Raw genomic sequence first — 23,295 nt, forward strand, 5'->3', positions numbered from 1 at the left:
TATCTATCTATCTATCTATCTATCTATCTATCTATCTATCTATCTATCATCTATCTATCTATCTCCCCTAAAAACAGGGACATTCTCTTATGTAATTATAGTACAATCATCAAACCCATAAAATTAACATGAATAAAATACTATTAATTAATCTATAGACCTCATTCAAACTTTTTTCAGTTGTTCCAATAATGTCCTTTATAATAATAATAGCAACAAAAAGCTTCTGATCCAGTATCCAACCCTGGATCACAGGCTACATCTGTTTTCTTGTCTCATTAGTCTCCTTTAATCTAGAACAATTCTACAGTCTTCCTTTTTCTTTCTTTGGTCTTGGATATTTCTTTCTGAAGAGAATAGTTCAGCTATTTTGTTGAATTTCTCTCAGTTTGTATTTGTGTGATATTTTCTCATGATTGGATTTGGCTTATACATTTTTGGCAAGAATATCACAGAAGTGATGCTGTGCCCTTCTCAGTGCATCCTATTCAGAAGCACATGATAACAGTTTTTCATCTGTGATTAAACTTGCTGAAGGTGGTATCTGCCAAGTTTCTCCATTATAAAGATACTATTTATCTTTTTGTAACTACTAAGTATGTCTGGTGATATATTTTGAGACTATATAAATATCCTGTTTCTCATCATACTTTTGTTCATTAGTTTCAATATCTATCATTCTTGCTTGAAACAATTATTACTATTGTGGTTGCCAAAATGCCAGTTGTCTAATTATATCATTCTTTCTGTAGTTGGCATTTATTTGTGGACATTATGTTTTAAGGAAGATTTTTAAAAAGATTTTATGTATTTATTTGAGAGAGAGGGAGAGCATGAGCAGGGGGAGGGGGAGGGGCAGAGGGAGAGCAGACTCCCTGCTGAGCAAGAGCCTGAAGTGGGGCTTGATCCCAGGACCTTGGGATCATGACCTGAGCCGAAGGCAGATGCTCAACTGACTGAGCCACCCAGGTGCCCCAGGAAGATTTTTTTTTTTTTTAAAGTAGGCTCTACACCCAATGTGGGGCTTGAACTCACAACTCCAAGGTCAAGGGTCGCTTGTTCTACCAACTGAGCCAGCCAGGCCCCCCACCCCCCAAGGAAGATTTTTTAAAATCTATCTATCTATCTATCATCAATCATCATTTCTTTATCTTTATTGTACATCTATGTTCTAGTCTTATCTTGCACTTTTTTGGTGTACCAATCCTGGAATCAGTCATTTCTTTAAGGACCTGCCTTCATTTTTTTTTTTTAAAGATTTTTTTTTATTTATTTGAAAGAGAGAGTGAGAGAGAGAGAGAGCACAAGAGGCGGGAGCGGGAGAGGGAGAAGCAGACTCCCTGCTGAGCAGGGAGCCCGATAAGGGACTCGATCCCGGGACTCCAGGATCATGACCTGAGCCGAAGGCAGTCGCTTAACCAACTGAGCCACCCAGGCGCCCCAAGACCTGCCTTCATTTTGATGATCACATGTTGGTTGAGTGAACAGGAGACAAAAGTCAACGTAAGAATCTGAGACCCTAAAAGGCAACTTAGCTTACGAATGAACTAGAAAAGTACTCTGAGTTACAGATAGGAATAGCAAGGAATAGCTTGCTTGTCCCTGTTAGGTTGAGGGAGAAAATTTTCTCTTGAGAATTCTTAACCACAGGCTGGCACTAACTCAAGTTTGTAACCCAAATTTACACTACCTGCATGATTCTAAATACCTTTAGGTTAGCATTTATTTTAAAACAGTTCTGGATTGGCAATGATTCCAGATTTTTGAAAGAAGCAAAACATAAATTTTCTTTGGAGAAATGCAATTACAACACAAACCTCAGAGTTTTCCATGAATAAAGTTCTGTGGAATGTGGGCTCAGAGTCAAAGTCAAAAAGCATTTAAGGAGACAAGGCACCATATGCAAAAGTCAGCAGGAACAACAAACCCCACAGAACCAGGCCAGAAAAGCTTTTAGATATGGGAATTATTGGACACAAAATATAAGTTAAGCATGTTTAATATATTTAAAGAAAAAAATTTAAGGTACAGAGATTATGAAAGATAAACAAGCATATTTGAAAGCCAACCAAAAAGAACTTTTAACAAAAGACAAACATAAAAACTGAAATAAGAAGAACCTCAAATGATGATTTAAAGAGAAAATTAGATATAGGTGATACGTTCACAAACAGGAAGACGGATCTGAAGAAGTGATCTGGAATGCATAACAGAGAGACAAAGAGGTAGAAAATATGAAAGACAGGTTCAGGGATATGGTGGACAGGCTGAGATGGTCTGACATATGGCTAATCCTGGAAGGAAAGGAGAGAGAAAGGGAGAGAGGCAAATTTCAAAGGGATAATGACTGAAAATTATTCGGAATTGATGAAACATACATGCATACTTTCAATTCAGGAAGCCCAATAAATTGATAGCAATAGAAACAAATTTTTCCTTAGACAAATAGCAGTGAAACTGGGGAATAGCAAATACTATGGACATCAGCTTATATTCCCAGTGACTAGGGGTGTGGATGGCATTTGTCAGCCTTGAAGAGGGGATCTGGGCAGAGTATCATACTATCCACTTTGGTGTATGTATCCATTATATGTATTTTTATAATATTAAGTGAGAAACACAAGATAAAAAGTGTATTTATAGTATGATTTCAATATTTTAAAATGGGTATATATATAAAAAAAGACCGAGAGGGGATAAACGTAGATGTTTAAGAAGTTTTGTCTTGGTGTTGGAATAATGGATAACTTTCATTTTCCCCCAACCTGTATCTTTTAAACACACACACACACACACACACACACAAATCTTGGAATAGTTTATGGAAAACATAAAGCCACCCCACTGAGTCCTCTCTATGCACCATTCAAATCAGTGAGAAAGTGAACATGGTGAATGGTGAATGGATAAACGTCCAGACAATGGAGTCTTACTCAGCAATAAAAAGATGAGCTATCAAAGAATGAAAAGACATGGAAGAAACTTAAGTGAATATTGCTAAGTGAAAGAAGCCAATCTAAAAAGTCTACACACTGTATGATTCCAGCTATATGGTATTCTGGAAAAGCAAGATGATGGAGACAGTAAAAATATCAGAGGTTTCTGGGGGTTCAAGAGGAGAGAGGAGGCGGAATGAAGAGGTGAAGCACAGGGGATTTTTAGGGTGTTGGAACTATTCTGCATGATTCTGTATGATACAGAGTGGATATGTGTGCATTTGTAACCCAAAGAGCGACCTCTAATATAAACTATGGTCTTTAGTGTTGGTTTATCAGTTATAACAAATGTTCCACACTAATGCAAGATGTTAATAATTGGGAGAACTGTGTTCAGGGAAGAGGGGATATGGGAGAATTCTCCACATTATCTGGTCAGTTTTCCTGTACACCTAAAACTGTTCTAAAAAATTAAATCTATTCATTGAAAAAAGAAAGTGAGTATCAGTTTCTGTTTTGGAGGCAACAACATTAACGGTAGTTGAGACTGAACCAAGCCGAGGTGAGGAGATCTCCTTACCATGAACTGAACAAAGCCCTTTCAGGCAGTTGTGAAATATCAGAACATAAGTCTACAAATAAACAGCTGCTTTAGTGACTGATACATTAATGGGGATCACAACAACTTGACTGCTGATTTTGGATTCTTGCTATTTCCTCAATGAGCCAGGACACAACTGTTGAGTCTCGCTCTATGCATTTGTAGAAGGGCAGGGAATCTGGTCCTGAGACAGGACATTTGATAAACAAACGAGGCAAATTGGAGCTTATTCTTCTGGTGACTGCCAGTGCTGGCACCTTTTTTTCCTTCTGGCACCTACCCGAAGTTCCTGGCATCTACTCTTATTTTTCGTCCCAGGCCAACTGCAAAAAAAAAAGTACTTGACCTCAACTGACATAGAATGTGGAAGAATGTGTATGCATTGAAAAGCAATCCAGGGAGCTGACAAAGTTAATGAATTTTTATAGGAATTCATTCAATACCACCCAGTGAGAGCCCATGCTTTGAATATTTGCTCAAAGGCAATGGGGAAATGAGAACTTGCTTATTACCTCTGGTTCTTGAAAGAAAACATTGTCTCAGATACGGCTTCCATTTCTATTGTTGATCTGCTTAAACATTTGGACATGTTGAGATTCTTCATTGGTATGTTTGTTCATTTAACTAGCATTGGTTAACTACCATGTGACAGACACCAAATATATGGGATTGTTACTGGAAAGGCTACACCAATGTATGTTCTACCGTAGTGCCCGAGTGTGGGGGTGAGAGCTCCCTTTTTCTTTTTCCTCCTTACTCTCGCCTGGACAACTCCTGCCCTTCCATTTTTCTCTCTACCCTTTTCTTGCTTTTTCCTGGGAGTTGAGACCTGTCTGATTGGTAAGATTATAAGAACCTTCCATCTACAGACAGTGCTCCTACGGGGGCACAGTCACTATTAATTAGAAGTACTTCTCTTGTATTCTCTTTTCTTGAATCCATCTGAAATCTATTTTTCTTTGCAGCAGAGATAGGAATTTCACCTTATTTTTTCCCCCAACCAGATAGCCCTTTATTAAAGGGCTTTATAAAGTCCTTGGATACTCCACCATTACCATAAACTACAGTTCCATATATTTACAGGTCTGTTTCTGAAAATTATTCTGTTGTATTACCATATACTGGCAATGTTGTCCATTTTCTTTCTTTTTTTTTTTTTAAATATTTTATTTATTTATTTGACAGAGAGAGACACAGCGAGGTTTGAAAGAACACAAGCAGGGGGAGTGGAGAGGGAGAAGCAGGTGTCCTGCTGAGCAAGGATCCCTATGTGGGGCCCGATCCCTGGACTCTGGGATCATGACCTGAGCCGAAGGCAGATGCCTAACGACTGAGCCACCCAGGCGCCCCATCCATTTCCTTTTTTTTTTTTTATTCTTATGTTAATCCCCATATATTACATCATTCGTTTTAGATGTAGTGTTCCATTATTCATTGTTTGTGCATAACACCCAGTGCTCCATGCAGAATGTGCCCTCCTCAATACCCACCACCAGGCTAACCCATCCTCCCACCCCCCTCCCCTCTAGAACCCTCAGTTTGTTTTTCAGAGCCCATCGTCTCTCATGGTTCGTCTACCCCTCCGATTTCCCCCGCTTCATTCTTCCCCTCCCGCTACCTTCTTCTTCTTTTTTTTTTTTTCTTAACATATATTGCATTATTTGTTTCAGAGGTACAGATCAGAGATTCAACAGTCTTGCACAATTCACAGCGCTTACCAGAGCACCTACCCTCCCCAGTGTCTATCACCCAGTCACCCCATCCCTCCCACCCCACCCCCCACTCCAGCAACCCTCAGTTTGTTTCTTGCAGTTAAGAATTCCTCATATCGGTGAGATCATATGATACATGTCTTTCTCTGTTTGACTTATTTCGCTCAACATAATACCCTCCAGTTCCATCCATGTCGTTGCAAATGGCAAGATCTCATTCCTTTTGATGGCTGCATAGTATTCCATTGTATATATATACCACCTCTTCTTTATCCATTCATCTGTCGATGGACATCTTGGCTCTTTCCACAGTTTGGCTATTGTGGACATTGCTGCTATAAACATCGGGGTGCACGTACCCTTTCGGATCCCTACTTTTGTATCTTTGGGGTAAATACCCAGTAGTGCAATTGCTGGATCATATGGTAGCTCTATTTTCAACTTTTTGAGGAACCTCCATACTGTTTTCCAGAGTGGCTGCACCAGCTTGCATTCCCACCAAGAGTGTAGGAGGGTTCCCCTTTCTCCACATCCCCGCCAACATCTGTCATTTCCTGACTTGTTAATTTTAGCCATTCTGACTGGTGTGAGGTGGTATCTCATTGAGGTTTTGATTTGGATTTCCCTGATGCTGAGTGATATTGAGCACTTTTTCATGTGTCTGTTGGCCATTTGGATGTCTTCTTTGGAAAAATGTCTGTTCATGTCTTCTGCCCATTTCATGATTGGATTCTTTGTTCTTTGGGTGTTGAGTTTGATAAGTTCTTTATAGATTTTGGATACTAGCCCTTTATCTGATATGTCATTTGCAAATATCTTCTCCCATTCTGTTGGTTGTCTTTTGGTTTTGTTGACTGTTTCCTTTGCTGTGCAAAAGCTTTTTATCTTGATGAAGTCCCAATAGTTCATTTTTGCCCTTGCTTCCCTTGCCTTTGGCGATGTTTCTAGGAAGAAGTTGCTTCGGCTGAGGTCAAAGAGGTTGCTGCCTGTGTTCTCCTTTAGGATTTTGATGGACTCCTGTCTCACATTGAGGTCTTTCAACCATTTGGAGTCTATTTTTGTGTGTGGTGTAAGGAAATGTTACCATATTGATGAATGAAGAATGAAACCTCCAGTTTCATTCTTCTGCATGTGGCTATCCAATTTTCCCAACACCATTTGTTGAAGAGACTGTCTTTTTTCCATTGGACATTCTTTCCTGCTTTGTCAAAGATGAGTTGACCATAGAGTTGAGGGTCCATTTCTGGGCTCTCTATTCTGTTCCATTGATCTATGTGTCTGTTTTTGTGCCAGTACCATGCTGTCTTGATGATGACAGCTTTGTAATAGAGCTGGAAGTCTGGAATTGTGATGCCGCCAGCTTTGCTTTTCTTTTTCAACATTCCTCTGGCTATGCGGGGTCTTTTCTGGTTCCATACAAATTTTAGGATTATTTGTTCCATTTCTTTGAAAAAAGTGGATGGTATTTTGATGGGGATTGCATTGAATGTGTAGATTGCTCTAGGTAGCATTGACATCTTCACCATATTTGTTCTTCCAATCCATGAGCATGGAACGTTTTTCCATTTCTTTGTGTCTTCCTCAATTTCTTTCATGAGTATTTTATAGTTTTCTGAGTACAGATCCTTTGTCTCTTTGGTTAGATTTATTCCTAGGTATCTTATGGTTTTGGGTGCAATTGTAAATGGGATCGACTCCTTAATTTCTCTTTCTTCTGTCTTGTTGTTGGTGTATAGGAATGCCACTGATTTCTGTGCATTGATTTTATATCCTGCCACTTTACTGAATTCCTGTATGAGTTCTAGAAGTTTTGGGGTGGAGTCTTTGGGGTTTTCCACATAAAGTATCATATCATCTGCAAAGAGTGAGAGTTTGACTTCTTCTTTGCCGATTTGGATGCCTTTTATTTCTTTTTGTTGTCTGATTGCTGTGGCTAGGACTTCCAATACTATGTTGAATAGCAGTGGTGATAGTGGACATCCCTGCCGCGTTCCTGACCTTAGGGGGAAAGCTCTCAGTTTTTCCCCATTGAGAATGATATTCGCTGTAGGTTTTTCATAGATGGCTTTTATGATATTGAGGTATGTACCCTCTATGCCTATACTCTGAAGAGTTTTGATCAAGAAAGGATGCTGTACTTTGTCAAAAGCTTTTTCTGCATCTATTGAGAGGATCATAGGATTCTTGTTCTTTCTTTTGTTAATGTATTGTATCACATTGATTGATTTGCGGATGTTGAACCAAACTTGCAGCCCAGGGATAAATCCCACTTGGTCATGGTGAATAATCCTTTTAATGTACTGTTGTATCCTATTGGCTAGTATTTTGGTGAGAATTTGTGCATCCATGTTCATCAGGGATATTGGTCTGTAATTCTCCTTTTTGATGGGGTCTTTGTCTGGTTTTGGGATCAAGGTAATGCTGGCCTCATAAAATGAGTTTGGAAGTTTTCCTTCCATTTCTATTTTTTGGAACAGTTTCAGAAGAATAGGTGTTAATTCTTCTTTAAATGTTTGGTAGAATTCCCCTGGGAAGCCATCTGTGCCTGGGCTTTTGTTTTTTGGGAGATTTTTGATGACTGCTTCAATTTCCTTAGTGGTTATAGGTCTGTTCAGGTTTTCTATTTCTTCCTGGTTCAGTTTGGGTAGTTGATACATCTCTAGGAATGCATCCATTTCTTCCAGGTTATCTAATTTGCTGGCATAGAGTTGCTCATAATATGTTCTTATAATTGTTTGTATTTCTTTGGTGTTGGTTGTGATCTCTCCTCTTTCATTCATGATTTTGTTGATTTGGGTCATTTCTCTTTTCTTTTTGATAAGTCTGGCCAGGGGTTTATCAATCTTGTTAATTCTTTCAAAGAACCAGCTCCTAGTTTCGTTGATCTGTTCTACTGTTCTTTTAGTTTCTATTTCATTGATTTCTGCTCTGATCTTTATTATTTCTCTTCTCCTGCTGGGTTTAGGCTTTATTTGCTGTTCTTTCTCCAGCTCCTTTAGGTGTAGGGTTAGGTTGTGTACTTGAGACCTTTCTTGTTTCTTGAGAAAGGCTTGTATTGCTATATACTTTCCTCTTAGGACTGCCTTTGCTGCATCCCAAAGATTTTGAATAGTTGTGTTTTCATTTTCATTGGTTTCCATGTATTTTTTTAATTCTTCTTTAATTTCCTGGTTGACCCATTCATTCTTCAGTAGGATGCTCTTTAGCCTCCATGTATTTGAGTTCTTTCCAACTTTCCTCTTGTGATTGAGTTCTAGTTTCAAAGCATTGTGGTCTGAAAATAGGCAGGGAATTATCCCAATCTTTTGGTACCGGTTGAGACCTGATTTATGACCTAGGATGTGATCTATTCTGGAGAATGTTCCATGGGGACTAGAGAAGAATGTGTATTCCGTTGCTTTGGAATGGAATGTTCTGAATATGTCTGTGAAGTCCATTTGGTCCAGGGTGTCATTTAAAGTCTTTATTTCCTTGTTGATCTTTTGCTTAGATGATCTGTCCATTTCAGTGAGGGGGGTGTTAAAGTCCCCCACTATTATTGTATTGTTGTTGATGTGTTTCTTTGCTTTTGTTATTAATTGCCTTATATAATTGGTTGCTCCCATGTTAGGGGCATAGATATTTACAATTGTTAGATCTTCTTGTTGGATAGACCCTTTAAGTAGGATATAATGTCCTTCCTCATCTCTTATTACAGTCTTTGGTTTAAAATCTAATTTGTCTGATATAAGGATTGCCACCCCAGCTTTCTTTTGGTGTCCATTAGCATGGTAAATGGTTTTCCACCCCCTCACTTTCAATCTGGGGGTGTCTTTGGTTCTAAAATGAGTCTCTTGCAGACAGCATATCGATGGGTCTTGTTTTTTAATCCAATCTGATAGCCTGTGTCTTTTGATTGGGGCATTTAGCCCATTTACATTCAGGGTAACTATTGAAAGATAGGAATTTAGTGCCATTGTATTGCCTGTAAGGTGACTGTTACCGTATATTGTCTGTGTTCCTTTCTGGTCTATGTTGCTTTTAGGCTCTCTCTTTGCTTAGAGGACCCCTTTCAAGATTTCTTGTAGGGCTGGTTTTGTGTTTGCAAATTCCTTTAGTTTTTGTTTGTCCTGGAAGCTTTTTATCTCTCCTTCAATTTTCAATGACAGCCTAGCTGGATATAGTATTCTTGGCTGCATATTTTTCTCATTTAGTGCTCTGAATATATCCTGCCAGTCCTTTCTGGCCTGCCAGGTCTCTGTGGATAGGTCTGTTGCCAATCTAATGTTTCTACCATTGTAGGTTACATATCTCTTCTCCCGAGCTGCTTTCAGGATTTTCTCTTTGTCTATGAGACTCGTGAGTTTTACTATTAGATGTCGGGGTGTTGACCTATTTTTATTGATTTTGAGAGGGGTTCTCTGTGTTTCCTGGATTTTGATGCCTGTTTCCTTCCCCAAATTAGGGAAGTTCTCTGCTAGAATTTGCTCCATTATACCTTCTGCCCCTCTCTCTCTTTCTTCTTCTTCTGGGATCCCAATTATTCTGATGTTGTTTCGTCTTATGGTATCGCTTATCTCTCGAATTCTGCCCTCGTGATCCAGTAGTTGTTTATCTCTCTTTTTCTCTGCTTCTTTATTTTTCATCATTTGGTCTTCTATATTACTGATTCTCTCTTCTGCCTCATTTATCCTAGCAGTTAGCGCCCCCATTTTTGATTGCACCTCATTAATAGCCTTTTTGATTTCTACTTGGTTAGATTTTAGTTCTTTTACTTCTCCAGAAAGGGTTTCTCTAATAACTTCCATATTTTTTTCAAGCCCAGCTAGTATCTTTAAAGTGATGATTCTGAACTCTAGATCTGACATCGTACTAATGTCCTATTGAGTAGGTCCCTGGCAGTCGGTACTACCTCTTGTTCTTTTTGTTGAGGTGATTTTTTCCATCTTGTCATTTTGTGCAGAGGAGAATAGATTAATGCGAGAACAAAATGCTAGCAGAGTAACAACGTCCCCAGAAAATATACTCTAAACAAATCAGAAAAGACCTGAAGCAGTGGAAAAAGAAACGGAAAGAGAGAAAAAAGAAAAAGAAAAGAAAAAGAAAAAGATAAAGATAAAAACAAACAAAAACAAACAAAACAAAACAACAACAACAACAAAAACCAGAATGTGATCAAATATGATCAGGCTGGTATATAGATCAGTGCCACACACTAGATTTGGGGTGTATTTTGGTCTTTTAGAAGAAAGTGCCTCCCAAAATTTTAAAGAAAGAAAAACTTATATATGTACAAAAATAAGGGTTGATATGATGAAGGGATGGAATATGACTGTAAAGATGGAAATTATAAAAAATTTTATAAAAGGAATTGATAAGAAGTTGTTTGAAAAAAGAAAGAAGAGGATTTAAAAAAAAGAGAAAAAAGAAAAAAAAAAGGGAGAGGATGTGATCAGGCAGGGGAGTAGAAAAAAACCATATACTAGAAATTTAGGGTATATTTTAATCTGTTAGAAGAAACTATCTCAAAATTTTAAAGAGAGAACAACTTATATATATATGCCAAAAATACAGGTAACTACTATGAAGGGATAGAATATGACTTTAAAAATGAAAAATAAAAATGTTTTTTAAAAAAAGGGATTGATAAGATGTTGGTTGAAAAAGGGAAAAGGAAAAATTCAAAAAGAAAAAAGACAGTTAAAAAAAATTAACTTGGAAAGACTAAAGAATCATGGGAAAGAAGCCATGAATTCTATGTGCAGTATTCCCCCAGCGCTGGAGTTCTGCCGTTCTCATTGATCGGTAAACTTGCTGTTGGCTGGCTGTTCTTGCTGATCTTCTGGGGAGGGGCCTGTTGCAGTGGTTTCCAAATGTCTCTGCCGGAGGCGGAATTGCCCCCCTTGCCCCCTCCCAGCTAAGTAATCTGCTCGGGTTTGCTCTCCGGGGCTTTTGTTCCCTGCGAGCTTTCCGTACAGCTTTGGAGGCGGAGAGTGAAAATGGCGGCCTCCCAATCTCTACCCCAGAGGAGCCGAGAACTCGGGGCCCCACTCCTCAGTGAGCCCCCAGAGAAAAGCCGTCAGTCACTCCCGGCTCCCCGGTCTCCGGCCGCACTCCGTGCTCACCCGGCCTGTGACCGCGCATTTCTATCTCTGGCACCCGACCCCGTGCGGAGTCTCCAAACCCAGCAGATCTCTGCGGTGCACTCCCGCGCCACTCCTCCCGGAGGAGGAAGGTGAGTCTCCCCGGATCTGCCACTTGTTGGGTCCCCGCTGGAGGAGCAGGGGCCCGACTGTGCCGTGGATCACGGTTTATGGCAACCCCGAGCTGAGAGCCCGCGCCTGGGCTCCGCCTCTGCAGCCGGCTTCCCTGCTCCGTTACCTGCGAGCTCTGCCGCACTCAGGCACCCCCGGTCCTTCTGTGACCCCGAGGGTCCTGAGACCACACTGTCTCGGAGGGTTCCACCCCCCGCTTAGCCACCAGAGTGACGTCCCTCGGCGGAGCAGACTTTTAAAAGTTCCGATTTTGTGCTCCGCGGCTCTATCACTTGCCAGAAGCGGCCGACGGAGGCCCCTCCCCCGCCGTCTATCCTCCCGAACATCGCCTCGGATTCACTTCTCCGCACGTCCTACCTTCCAGAAAGTGGTCGCTTTTCTGTTGAGAGAGTTGTTGCTATTCCTTTCTTCAATCTCCTGTTGGGTTTGTAGGTGTTCAGAATGGTTTGATCCCTATCCAGCTGAATTCCTGAGAGGAGACGAAATCCAGGTCTCCTACTCCTCTGCCATCTTGCCTCCCCCCCTCCATCCATTTCCTTTTCTAATTAAAACTTAGAATCTGCATTTGAAATTACTTAAAAATCTTGCTAGATTTTTTTTTATTGGCCTTCATTTGAATTTGTAGATTATTTGTGAGAGAACCGATATCTTTTCAGTATTAAGTTTTCCCATTCAGGAATGTAGTACCACTCTCCATCTATTGAGGAGAGTTCATAAAATTTTATAGTTGTCTTCCTATAGATTTTGTACATCTTTTTGGTAGGTTTATTTCTTTTGAATTTATATGTACAATTTACATATAAAAATATAAGTATATAATATGATTACATATAATTTATATATTTTTTCAAAATATAAACATGTATAGTTTTATATATTTTTTTCTATTATGAATGGATAGTTTTCTGACTGGTCATGATGGTTATTGATGGTGCTGATGATGTACCTGGCCAACTCACTGGCCTCTTTTATTAGTTCTAAAAGTTTTAAGTTGATTCTCATGGAATTTTTAGGTAGTCAGTGATACTCTCTGAAAATAATGACAACTTTTTTTCTTCCTGAAATTTACAATTGCTTTGTAATTTTGTTTGTGTTATTGCGCTGACTAGAACCGAAGGTGAACAAGAATGGTGATGGCTAGAATCCTTTCTTGTTTTTTATTTTAAAGAGGCTACTGCTAGTGTTACATGGTCCTCGGTTCTTGTCCCAGACGCACCAAAGAATTGGAGATCCGAGACCAGAACGGGTAGATAGAGTTTACTGAGTAGATAAGTATAGTATACTTTCAAGAGTGACAATAGCACCGCGGAGCTCTAGCTGGATCCTTTCAAGCCTGCTTTGTGTACAGGTCAATTTGGCCTTGATAGACATTTTTGATTGACAGCTGGTGGTTATATAACATTTTGGTTTCTCCGCATGTGCCTGCCCATGATGCATTGCTATAATTGTACTTATTTATGTATTGTATATTTATGAGGGTCTAATGAGCTTTTGTTTGTGACCTTAAAGGTACTATAGGGCAAGTTGCACCCTTTGTACGCATGTTCACAAGGAAGTCTCCTTGTGGCTTTTGAGCCAGCTCTGTATATTTCGACATTAAGTATGATGTTTGTGTGGGTTTTTGCTGGATACCTTTTATCAGGTTAAGGAAGCTTTTTTTTTTTTTTCCCATATTCCTAACTTGCTAAGGAAATTAAAAACTTTTTTTTTTTAAAGATTTATTTATTTGAGAGAGAGAGAATGAGAGACAGAGAGCATGAGAGGGAGGAGGGTCAGAGGGAGAAGCAGACTCCCTGCCTAGCAGGGAGCTGGATGTGGGACTCGATCCCGGGACTCCAAGATCATGACCGAAGGCAGTTGCTTAACCAACTGAGCCACCCAGGCGCCCCAATTAAAAGCATTTTTAAAAAATAATTTATCAGTTACTATTAATTAGAAGTTAGAAAGTATATCCTAGACATAGTGCTGGACAGAATCACTTCTTGTTTTTATAAACAGTTTAAGAATAAATAATCATTATTTATCTTTTAAAAATTTTATCTTAATAATTATCTTTATTTTTATCTTTTAAGACTCTCCTAAAAACAAATATCGAATAGGCTATAAAAACATTGAGCTAAGCATCAAAACCAAGTCTCAGCAGGTAACAGATGGAGTGGGTAGGGCCTGCTCAGAGTGCGCATGTGCTGTGGTACCTTTGGGGCGGCCCATGGAAATGTCCGGCAAGGGGTGGGCGGGAATCAAATTCTCCTGGACCTCTGCAGGTCTTATTCCTCATAGCAGTGATTACATCATTGGAAGAGATACAAATGTAAAGGAGTCTGAAAGTCTGTTCAGCCTTATTGAAACACAGGAAGCAAAAGCACGGAAATTGAACATGTGTTACACAGTTACTAACCACGTGTCTGTGTGAGCACCTAAAGATCACTACACCCAGGTCTGCACCAAGAGGAGAGAAGGCAGTCAGTTGAGGCATTAGAAAGGGATATTTGTAGCAAAAACTTAAATGCCTGTTTGAAGCAGGAAAGAAAATTTATCTTCCTAAAGAGATGACTTGAACCCTCCTCTCACCTTCCTTTATGTCCTGTTGTCTTCGCTTTCACCCTTCGGAGCCTGACTTTTGAATCGCTGGGCCACAGGGGCAGAGACAGAGGCTGCTTCCCGTTTGGAATCCACCCCAGCTGGGGAGAAGCCCGTTACTGCAATTTCAGATGCATGTCAGAGCTTCTGCATCACCTTAGCTACGAACCACTTTTTGCATTCATGTGGAATATTTATCTGTTTCTACAAGGTCTTGGTTGGAAATGCAGATTATCATTAATTTCCAGTCAGTTTCTTACAGAATCTAAAGGTGTCCAGTAAATACTTCCAAGAGTAAAACTAAGCAAAAAGACAGGCGCTCCGTCTCCTGCAGAGTTGGGGTGCGGCTCACAGGGAGGGGAATGTCAAAGTGCTTGTATTGTTTAAAAAAATGTGAAGATAGATGGCTTTAAGTTTTCCACGGCTCTTGGGGATGCATTTTTGAAAGGGGCTAGTGATGGGTGGCTGAGAGGTCTCTTGTCTTATGACTTCTCTTTCAGAAGAAAATGAATGTTTTCTGGACTCTTAGCACTCATACCCAACACTTCTTTACTTTTAAAATGTTTTGCAAGAATGCAAACCACTTTACTACACAAAGGAAAATGTCTTTTATGAGTTGCATTTATTTTAATGTTTATAAGCAACTAGTAACTAAAGATGCCGGTTAAGCTACTGAATGTGCACAATTAAACATCTTTTTAAATTTATGATTTATTTTAGAGAGAGAGAGTGCTCGTGTGTGTATGGGGCGGGGAGGGGTAGAGGGAGACAGAAAGGGAGAGAGAATCCAGCAGACTCCCCGCTGAACGGGAGCCCAAAGGGGTGGGCGTGGGTGGGGGGGCTCAATCGCAGCCTGAGATCAAGACCTGAGCGGAAACCAAGAGTCAGATGCTTTATCAACTGAGCCACTCAGGAGCCGCTAATTGAACATCTTTTAACAGAACTTTGTTTTGAGCTCTCAAGTGACTTAGGCAGAATTTTGTTAGCTGTTGCTGTTGCCTTACAAGTACATTGTGAAATGATATTTAGAAGTAAATAAAGGAGATGTTGCACAGTTTCAAACTCCAGAAATTAAAACGGTCCCACTTTTAGCAGAGAAGGAAGAATTTATATAACTGACCATTTGAATGTTGAATAAAAAGGAGAGGCAATTATACCTAGTGGAATTATAAGGCTTCTAATTTGTTTAGGTATAAATTTGATGAAGACATGGTGGTTCAAGCCAACACAATACAATTGTAATCAGAATAAACCCATCTGTTTTGCACATGCCAACTCTATAGCTCTGTACCCAATGCTTGGTTATTGTAAGCACTTGTTTGCAATGTATTTAGAAGGCCAAAGTGTTGTATTGGTAGTTCTACACCTAAGTGAGACTCCAGAGAAACACATTTATCTGAGGGCAGAAAATTGGATATAGTGATCTCCTGCTCAAGGTCACAGTCAGCACCTGATCAATGACCTTATTTCTGTCTGTAATGGTTCCTTTGTTTATTCAAGTTAATGCAAGTTAATGCATTGGAGCGTTGATCAATGCAAGTTAATCATTGGAGCGTTACTCTGTTGAAGTGATTTCATGAGAAAGTTGGTTGGTAATATAAGCAATATGTAGGATTTAAAAATTCTTCATATGATAGAATAAATATTTTTTTCCATTTCTAATACTTGCCTTATTTTATGTTACACTTAAATACAGCTGAAGTTAATTTTGGTGTAAGGAGTGAGGTAGGGCTTCAAGTTTTCTTTTTCTTTCCAAATTGCTAGCCGGTTATCTCAAAACCATTTAATGATTAAGCATGTAATTTAAAAATGTGCCTGTGCCCAAAAGGCTATTAAAAAGTAAATACTATTGCAATCTTGGAAAAAGTCATGGCATGAGTTTCTGTTTGCAGTTGGTTTTATTCCAATTAAGATGCATTCAACGCTTAATGGAGACTTGTGAAAAAAAAAAACAGACTCAGGAACTAGTAAGAGACACTCAGTTACCTACAAAAAATTTAAATGGAGGAGCTGAATCGAAGCTGCTAAGAAGAATAAAATGATTTGTGTCAGAATTGCATAGGTAATAAAAATATTTTGAGGTGTATACAGAAGGAAGGGTATTTGCTTTCACATGATCTGTAACACTGCCTGGTTTCTTTTCCTTTCTTTATTTTTACAGTTTTATTTATTTATTTTTTAAAATTTAAATTCAATTATAATTAACATATGTATTATTTGTTTCAGGGGTACAGGTCTGTGATTCATCAGTCTTATATAATACCCAGTGCTCATTACAACACATAGCCCCCCCAAGCAGCTGCAAACCTCTGGAGTCCTTGCTATGTGAGTCAAATCAGTCACGGCCACAAATCTTGTGACAGGCAGCCAGCCACAATCCTAGCTGATCCAGGACATTTTTTTCTGTGTGCTTCTCTGTCTCCACTTTTTACTTTATATTTTTATTTAGCTTGGATTACCTTTTAAATTTTAAAACTGTTATTAGAAATAAAGAGTATTTTGAATGTTGGACAGCTGAAGAAAAAAATGACAGTAATCAAGACAGTAAAGAGCTTAGGGGAAATATAATGATTTGAGAAATGCAATTTAATTTGCGTAACAACAGTCATTTTATTATCATCAAGATGTTAAGCACTTGAACAATCTACACTTTATTTTCATAACAAAGAGACGAATAACCAGTAAAAGAGATGATTTTAGGAATTTATTATTTTTTTAAAAAAGCAACTTCCAGAGTTTGTCATTGTGCGGGGTTAGCCCAGTCTCCTATAGCACGGTACAGTGATAACTGATTTTTTATAACAATGACTCACTGAAGATCCATAACTGTCTTCTGAATTATTGCAGAAAGAAGAAAGGACTAGAAGAAGAGTTTAATGTTAAGTGTATTTAAAAAATCATATTCTAATTCTTTTAAATTGGTTATCCAAGTATGATAATATAATAGAGCTCAGATAACTAGAAAAGGCAATTGACTAGAATACCCCATTCCCATCTGGTGTGCATTAACAGGCTTTTTACTGCATATATCTTTATATAGTTCGCAAGCTAATTCAACCCATTTTACACAGCATTAATTGTTTTTATTGAGTTGGCATTGGGCTGAAACTTGCTCACTATGTCATAATTATTACTATCTTTTCTAGTTCTTTGGTGGATTTTTCTCATCTGACAGTGTTTGGACTCTAAGTGTTTATGAGACATCAAAATCATCTCGGCCCGTTATAGTGATACTTACAATGAGGTTACCCATGGCCAGATATCCAAGTCTATTAATTAATTTGCCGACCTGCTCTGTTCTTGATCTCGGTCAAAGAGAGAACTTTTACAGTCTCCCTGGAGTATGTGCAAAGCTCCAGGCCAGAAACTCTTTGTGAGCTGGTCTTCAATGGAGAGGACCACGGAACTCAACGTTCTTATTAATGCTGTGCAAACAGGGGTCTCGTCATTTTGGTAACTATTTGTACATTTAGAAAAGCAATACAGTCTTGGGAAAAACCAACAAGCACAGCTTGGTAGAATAACCTGCCATGAAATATCATTGGCTTTATAATAATTTACTACAACCGTTCTTTTTATTCACACTGGATAGGAAATGCTTCCATCTAACACATGGAATACGAATATATACAACAAAAAGTTGGCTTTTATTAAAAAAAACTTCACAAGGACAATAACATGGGGGTTGAAAAAATAATTTTGTGCAGTTTCCTGATCACGATCATATGTCTGCTGCCTTTTACAGGGAATGATACAAGTGCCGGTAGATTTTATAAACCAGTCCAAGAATTTTGTCTGTACTAGCCTACTATTGCCTTATTCGTAGAGTCTAGAAGTTTCACCTTCTCAACTGTAATTCTAAATGACTAGGGATGACATGATGAATCCCTTTTAAGGACAAACCCTGCTAATCCTCTTGGAAATCAGCATATATTTGCAGTTCCCTATTCATCCGAAAGTTCACCAAGACATCGTGGAAACTGCACCGGGCTTCTCACTAATGTGCTGTTGAGATCCCGAATGGTGCCCGCCATCTTGTACAATGTCTGCATCTTGGCTTGAACTTTCTTATGGCCGCAGTGAGTGAGGCGGCAGTGGTGTGGGGTGGACTGTTCTGTACTGCCAGCAGTCAAAACAGTTGCCATGGGCTCAACGTCTCTATGCTGTGAGCCCGGGGAACCCATTCTCCTATGGAATGGTTTGCTGGAGTCCAGCAACGTCACTGCAGGCAGCTGAGACATTGCGGCCCCTGCTTCATGAGGGACTATACTAAAGAAGAAGCCTCATGTTGTAAGAACAGACAATACAGACCAGGTTGAGGGGGTGGCAAAGGGAGGTTGCTTTCAAAAGTCCTGGAAACCATCTCTGATTTTACCTCTGTGAGAAGGCTGGGCATTTGGAAGTGGCAGGTTGGGAGAAGGGCTGGGTCTGAGGTACACTTAGAGACGTGTCAGTTTGGCATCGGCCCTGCAGATTTAGTGCCTGTGGTCCCCGACTAAGGCACTCTGCTGAGACCTATGTTCCCCTGACTGTACCTTTTATGCCCAAGGATTCCCCATTCCTCCATCAATTCCCATTTGTTTCTGCTTTCTAAAGTGGGGATGGAAAATAGGGCTCATCTCTCTCTCAAATTCTGACTGAGGAATGGTGGCTCTTTGAAGTTGTGATGTGAGGATTGTGAAGAAATTGTTGGGCTCCTTGGATAGTGCTGTGATTGATGGGCAATGTCTGCCATGGCTACAAGAATTGGTGTTGATGGATTGATGAGCAATGTCTGCCATGGCTACAGGAATTGGTGTTGACGGAATGTCTGTATTCTAAGTAAGGTACAAGAATCAGGCTGGCTTGATGGGTTCTTGAAGGATCTTTGGAGAGCATAACTCAAAGCACTGAGGTTATATTTATTTTATATTCTGCTTTGTTCCAGAAAAAATTTAAGACTTTGAGCAGTTTGGGAGAGCAATTTTAAGACCTGTGGAAAACTGGAGGGGAAGATAATTTTGAATAGGGTGGTGCAGGAGGCCCTCTGTTTTCATGCGGGATGATGAAGCCCAATGTTTAGAAAGTGATGATAGGGCTTACTGATGACAACAGATTCAGAAAGACTTGGAGGAATGGGGTGGATCCCAGGCCTGGTGGGAGTTTCAGGCAGAACATCTAGTATATTCCTCCTGGGTTGACAGCTTATATTTATGAGTATGTTGAAAAGCCAAGGAGAAATACATTTGCATCTACGCATACGTGGCTTTTTTTGTGGTTAATTAAAGAACGTGGAGATGGTTTCCATATTATGTTAGGACCATTGTCCCTCAACTCTACCTAGAAATCTCCAGTATACAACTTTACCAAGAAAGAAAGAAAGAAAAAAAACCAGTGGGATTGTATGGTAGGTGCTAGAGATGCCATTTTGGGAAGATCAACTCATGTTTGTCTCTGAAAAATGGGATCAGTCACTTCTTTATACTTCTTAAGGGATTTAAACTGAAGCCTAATCTGGATTTTTAACATGAATCATTAACAGGTTGCTTTCAACAGTGCCACTGTCTGTTGATTAGTGGACCATGTCGGGCCAAAGCCAGCCACCTCTAGCTGCTGGTGGCCTGTGGGTTTTAGAAACTGTCTGATGCTCTCATCAGCACTTGCCAGTCAATGCACACACCTGATTTCACTTACACAGCAACGTGGCAACATACCTTTTTCCATCTGTAAACACCTGCTCTCTTCCTCACTTGGAAACTGGGAGAATTTGAAAGGAAAGTAAGGCATATGTTTTTACTCCTTTGCAAATCCCAGGTGAACATGCTTTTGGAAACCTGTCTGATGTTGAGTTTCTTGCCACAATGGGGACCCCAAGCTTTTCCCCAAGTTGTAGGCAAAGGGTTTTCACCTTCTTGGGTGAGGATTCCTTGGTTCCTAGGCCAAGGGTCCAGGGCCAAGTGATGGATATGGAGTGGAGGAGGGAAGGCAACATTTAGAAACCCAGCAATGTTATTTCTCATCCATCGACTCTGCGTTTCACCCTCAGAGAAATGATTTTCTTATTGGTCTCCATGAGACACAATCCCATTTAAGAGCATCTCAGCAGTTTCACTGTCTCTGGAACCTTCTAGAGGTGATGGCTGGCTATAATTGCGACTGTAGGTGCCTCATCATTTGTTTTCAGGCGTTTCAAAATTTCTATTTCTTTCTGCTGATCACAATTGTTGATGTATTGACATTACAAACCAATTTTTAAGGTGTGTGTGAAGGTCAGTGGGCTTTATCACCACTCATTTCCAAAGCAGAAGCCTCCCCTAACTGGAAAGGCTTATTCTAACACCACAGAGGAGCCTTCTCCCCAAAGTTTCTAAGAGCCCAGAGCATGAACTTTGGGTTCTAGACAGAAGGCCTAGGAGGAGGTCGGGAGGGGGGTGGTGCCCTGTTGGGAGGTGGAGCTTGAGGAGGAGGGGGAAGGATGGAAGGTGGGGATGGAATTGGAGGGGTGGGAGCACTGGGGGGTGGGGGAGGGCAATGAGGAGCAGGAGGCGGGGGGGTGTAAATGGGGGCAGGAGGCGGTGAGGTGGTGTGGTAGGCGTTGTTGAGGGGGTACTTGGCAGGCTGATTGTTCTTGACTCTGGTGAAGTTGATACAGCGCCCCTGTAAGAGAATCAGAGAGAAGGAAATGTGAGCTGATGTTGGCTGTTTACAGCAGGGCAGGTGGGAGCAGTGGGCAGCTTGAAAGAGATATGTAGGAAGCAGACATGATGTTTACGACAGTGCTCTCCTGGCAAACGGTAGAACTTGACAACAAATAAACTCCCCATTTCCTTTTTTCTGGGCTTACCGTGTTGTAAAATGATTTGTTAAAATTCATTTTCCTGGACGCTCTTTCTCAAAGAGGAGGGAGAGGAGGGGACTGACCTTAACTGGACGTGTGGGGTCAAGCTGTCTACAGAGGTCATCAAATTTCATCTCAACAGCCTTGCCAGCCAGGAACTGTTATCAAATGTCCTATTTCATAGATGGGGAAATTGAGGCTCAAAAACATTAAATCTCTTTCCCAAGGCCACACACCTGTAAGAAGTGGGGTTGGTGATTCAAATCCCAAATAGGCTCCAGAACCTCTGTTCTTCCTGCTACACTCTAGTGTCTTCTAAAGCGGGGGGGGGGGGGGGGCCTCCAAATTTTTTAAACAGAACTTGTTTCAGCTGATTTCAGTGATCCTCCCGGAGGCAGGAGCAGGTTAACACCATGAGCTTCTCCTGTACTGTAATTCGAGCTGAGTCAGTCTGTAATCTGCGTTGTCACGAATGTGGCAAACTCGGGTGATTCTCATAGGCATTCATGCGGTTGCCTCTCCCCAGCAACTTTTGCCCCCTTCAGCCGCTGGTGCTGAGTAGTGACTTAAGGAGGGAGCTCCCCCTCCTGCTGTGAACAAGATACCAGTCGATACAGCCCCCCTCCATGGCCCTGCCTTCCCCGAAGCTCTGTCAGGAACAATTTCTCCTGCCCTTGCTCTGGTTGGGGCAGTCCCGCTTCTTCCAGATGCTGCTGCCCCTGCTCAGGCACTCTTAGGTTCTTAAGAAAATACAACGTGGGGACATTTAATTGCAAAGCAGACATCTACCCTGAATTCTGCTTTTCCCCCATCCTTCCTGGGGACCTGACTGGACAATGCAGAGCAGATACCTAGAGCCCCTACAGCAGTCTCTAGAAAGTCCAGAATCTGCAGGCTGCCCTACGTAGCCCTCTCTCCTTTGTGGTGTCACCTCTCAGCTCTTCAGAGTCAGTCCTGCCGGCCCTGCCCCCCCAACAGATGACATTTTCCTTCCGGTGCCTGTGCTCTCTTCACTTTTGGCATCAGACCCTCCTGCCTTGCCTGGGCAGGGTGTGGACCACCCTTGTGGGGTCCTAGCCTCCCTCCAAATTTCCCGGACCTGCAGGGCACCTTGTTGTCCCCTCTACTGTGTGTCCTGGGTGCCTGCAGAATTCCCCCCCAAAGAGGCGGGGTGGGGGGCATGCCTTTGAGGCTGCCCTGTCCCTTTCCCCCTCTCCTGCTCATCTTAGACCAGGGCTGGAGCTGGTGTGTGGGTTTTTCCCAGCTTCACCCTCCAGGATGGACGCCCATCCTATGGCATCTGCTCTGGCTGCGATATGTCCAGAGAGGCTGGAATTTCCCTTTTCAGGCCTTTGGAGGAAGGGGCCGAGGGAGAATGAAGAGGGCGAGTCTGTGGAATTTAAGGCACAATCAGCTGTAGGAGATACAAGTGTGTGATTTGAGACGTGGCTTGGGCTGAGAGTCATAGCAGGGACACCATGCATGTTTGTGGGAGACAGTAAGGGCTGAGCCAACCTTGCCTCACATGCACACACCCCACTCATCCGAGTCCTAAGTCAGTCTCTTCCCTCCATACATCTTTCCCTGATGACTCCAGCCTCCATGTATCCTTTGCTTCCGTCCCTGAGTTCTCTACAGTCAATGCCACACAAAGAAGCCTGCAAACTATAGTCTGTAGTTGTTTGATTGGTGAATGCCTTGCCTCCCTGACCAGATGAGAAACTTCTGGAAGGCAGCAGCCTTGTTTTGCACTCTGCTGCTCCACTATTGGTTTAGGAATTACAAGGCCATATTTAGATGCCAGCACCCCATTCCTCTGAGTGTGCATTTCATGAGATTAAAGCAGGGCCTAACCTTGTTAGGTTCTGACTGGGGGCCCACTAACTGCGGAAATAAGTTCCTATCTTCTCATGGCATTGCCCAGAACTCCCAGATCAATGCAAAGCTTTCACAGGTTAGGTTGACTTTGTAATCCGGTGCTGTAAGTTCCCAGTTGTCCAAGCAGCCCTCTTTTTTTTTTTTTTTTAAATATTTAATTTATTTATTTGAGAGAGGGAGGGAGAGAGAGAAGGAGCAGGGGGAGGGGCAAAGGGAGGGGCAGAGAGAGAGGGAGAAGCAAGACTCCCCTCTGAGCAGGGAGCCTGATGTGGGGCTTGATCCCAGAACTCCAGGATCATGACCTGAGCCGAAGGCAGACGCTTAACCGACTGAGCCACCCAGGCGCCCCCTAAGCAGCCTTCTTTTACAGTTGTTAGAAAAAGAGAGACACCCAGCCACCATCCCTCCCCCCCCCCCCCACTCCAGCAACCCTCATTTTGTTTCCTGACACTGGGGAGGGTATGTGCTCTGGTGAGCACTGTGAATTGTGCAAGACTGTTGAATCACAGATCTGTCT

General features: G+C 41.3%; 1 protein-coding gene and 1 long non-coding RNA gene across 4 annotated transcripts in view; one reads left to right on the plus strand and one right to left on the minus strand.

The window, feature by feature from the left end:
• Positions 1 to 23,295, minus strand: part of ANTXR1 (ANTXR cell adhesion molecule 1) — a 248,285-nt gene that overhangs the window by 14,751 nt on the left and 210,239 nt on the right. Inside the window, exon 18 of one of the 3 annotated variants that reach the window (XM_035001389.1) lies at positions 16,669 to 20,719. The exons of the other annotated variants lie outside the window; for them this stretch is intronic. Coding sequence (XP_034857280.1) covers positions 20,459 to 20,719 — 261 coding nt within the window. The 3' untranslated portion in view covers positions 16,669 to 20,458. Of the gene's footprint in view, positions 1 to 16,668; positions 20,720 to 23,295 lie in introns of those variants that run through there. 3 annotated transcript variants of the gene reach the window in all.
• Positions 1 to 23,295, plus strand: part of LOC118008025 — a 213,313-nt gene that overhangs the window by 8,932 nt on the left and 181,086 nt on the right. The window lies entirely within an intron of this gene.

Source organism: Mirounga leonina, unplaced genomic scaffold, assembly GCF_011800145.1.
Source record: "Mirounga leonina isolate KUSES-001 unplaced genomic scaffold, KU_Mleo_1.0 Mir_125, whole genome shotgun sequence".
In the NCBI taxonomy this organism is placed as follows: domain Eukaryota; kingdom Metazoa; phylum Chordata; class Mammalia; order Carnivora; family Phocidae; genus Mirounga; species Mirounga leonina.